This window comes from Cotesia glomerata, linkage group LG2, assembly GCF_020080835.1.
Source record: "Cotesia glomerata isolate CgM1 linkage group LG2, MPM_Cglom_v2.3, whole genome shotgun sequence".
Lineage (NCBI taxonomy): Eukaryota > Metazoa > Arthropoda > Insecta > Hymenoptera > Braconidae > Cotesia > Cotesia glomerata.
In genome coordinates this window covers 5,929,640-5,931,622 of record NC_058159.1, presented here as the reverse complement: position 1 = coordinate 5,931,622, position 1,983 = coordinate 5,929,640, and the positions used below count along the sequence as shown (strand labels likewise).

Genomic DNA, 1,983 nt, shown 5'->3' with positions numbered 1-1,983 from the left:
TAAAAAATATAAAAAAATTTCAATTGAATTATAATGTCAGTTTGAATGTCTTTATCAACTGCCGAGCTCTTGCTGTCATTTGATTACACAGAAATCAATGTTAACTTTTTTCAATTGATCGTATAAATTTATTCGTAAGTATTCCTTCTATATTATATTATATTGTATGCGAGTTTATCTATATTTTTTATGTTGTTACAGATACTATTATATATTATTAACCGTGATATTGGTGTTGCCACGCGTCAATCACTGGAAAGCTAAAAAATTATTGAATAAAAAATTATAATTGTTATAAATAATTAAAAAATAGCAATAATGTCTATCGTTGCAGTGCTGAAGAAATTTTTCAACGAGTACAGCAAAAGTACACCCAAGAAACTTAAAATAATTGATTCGTACTTGCTGTACATTTTACTCACCGGTGTCATACAATTTTTGTATTGTTGCTTAGTTGGCACATTTCCATTCAACAGTTTTTTAAGTGGATTTATTTCATGTGTTTCTTGCTTTGTTTTAGCAGGTAATTTTTTTTTAGATTTATTTACTGTCATAACCTCATGGAAATAAAATTAGCCGACTTTAGAATTTTTTTTTATTGAAAAAAAAATTAGATGAAAAATTTTAAGTGCAATTTTTAAAAAATTTTTTTACTTATAATTTTTATTGATTCAATAAATTAAAAATTATCTCATGTCGGTTAATTTTAATATGATAATATGTAACCTCTAATTGCTATTATTAATCAAACACACTTCTGTCATTTTTTAAGAAAAAAAACTGACATCTGATAATTTTATTTTTTTAACAAATCAAACTACAAAAAAATTATTTTTATTTTTTAAAATAAATTTTTTTTTTATATTTTATTAAAAAAAATTCAATACTGTCAGATGTTTATTGATTTTAATTAAATAAATTTTTCATGAAATAAAAGTATAAAATTAAATATTTTCTAAAGATGTAATTAATTTTTTAACTCATTGAAATTTAATGACACTGAAATTAACATGTATATAAAGTTAGCCGACATCTAAAAATTGTTATGATTTTTTTTTATTAAAAAATTATTACAAAAAAATAAAAAAAAATTTTTTTCATTTGTTTAAAACTTCAAAAACTATAAGTGCAATTTTTTTAAAAATATTTTTTAGTTATAAATTTAATAAATTAAGCAAAATAAAAAAATCAAAAATGTCGGCTAACTTTATTATTATGAAATTAAACAAAAGAAATTTTCATAACAAATCAATGATTATAAAATAAATATTGTTAAAAATTCGCACTTATAATTTTTTTTAAATTTCTACGAGTGAAATTTTTTTCATTATAATTTAATTGTTAAAAAAATCTAAAAAGTTGTTAGATGTCTGTTAAATCCAGTATCACGAAATTTACTGTTGTTTTTTTTTTAATTAATTATTAATATTGATTTTTTTAAATTGCAGTTTGCTTGAGACTACAAGTTAACCCGCAAAATAAAAGTCAATTTTATGGAATAAGCCCTGAACGTGGATTTGCTGATTTTATTTTTGCACACATCATCCTCCATCTCGTCGTAATGAATTTCATTGGATAATTTAAATATTTAATTACTAAAAAAATCATCAATTATTGAAATTATATCTAGACGACAAAAACTCTTTGCACTATTTGTAATAATGAAATAAATTTATTATTAATAATTATTTTCTTATTATTTTCATAAAATTAGTTTCAGTGATTAAAGTTTAATATAAATTCATTTATCATAAATTTAATTATCAATAAAATTTTTTTATAAAAAAAAAATTCACAATCACACAAGGTTTATATGATAATCATAAACTAAATATTAGAGGATTTGTTTTATTATTATCAATATTTTTATACAGTCAGTTCGTTTACATATTCATTAATTTTATAAATCACTAAAACAGTCTAGGAAATTAGACAAGATATAATAAATAAATTAAGTGAATAAAAAATAAACATTCAATTAAT

The 1,983-nt window shown here is 20.0% G+C and overlaps 1 protein-coding gene across 1 annotated transcript; it reads left to right on the top strand.

Annotated features, from left to right (window-relative positions):
* Positions 1-201: 201 nt before the first annotated feature.
* LOC123259580 (dolichyl-diphosphooligosaccharide--protein glycosyltransferase subunit DAD1) lies at positions 202-1,685 on the top strand. The gene is made up of 2 exons (XM_044720175.1): positions 202-523; positions 1,449-1,685. The coding sequence occupies exons 1-2, from the start codon at positions 319-321 to the stop codon at positions 1,577-1,579; spliced, it is 336 nt and encodes a 111-aa protein (XP_044576110.1). The 5' UTR covers positions 202-318; the 3' UTR covers positions 1,580-1,685.
* Positions 1,686-1,983: the final 298 nt, after the last annotated feature.

Excerpts from the sequence above, each read along its gene's own strand:
- LOC123259580 (XM_044720175.1), top strand. The coding sequence starts at position 319 with ATGTCTATCGTTGCAGTGCTGAAGAAATTTTTCAACGAGTACAGCAAA. Across the intron at positions 524-1,448 it reads TTCTTGCTTTGTTTTAGCAG|TTTGCTTGAGACTACAAGTT; the intron begins GTAATTTTTTTT and ends TTTAAATTGCAG.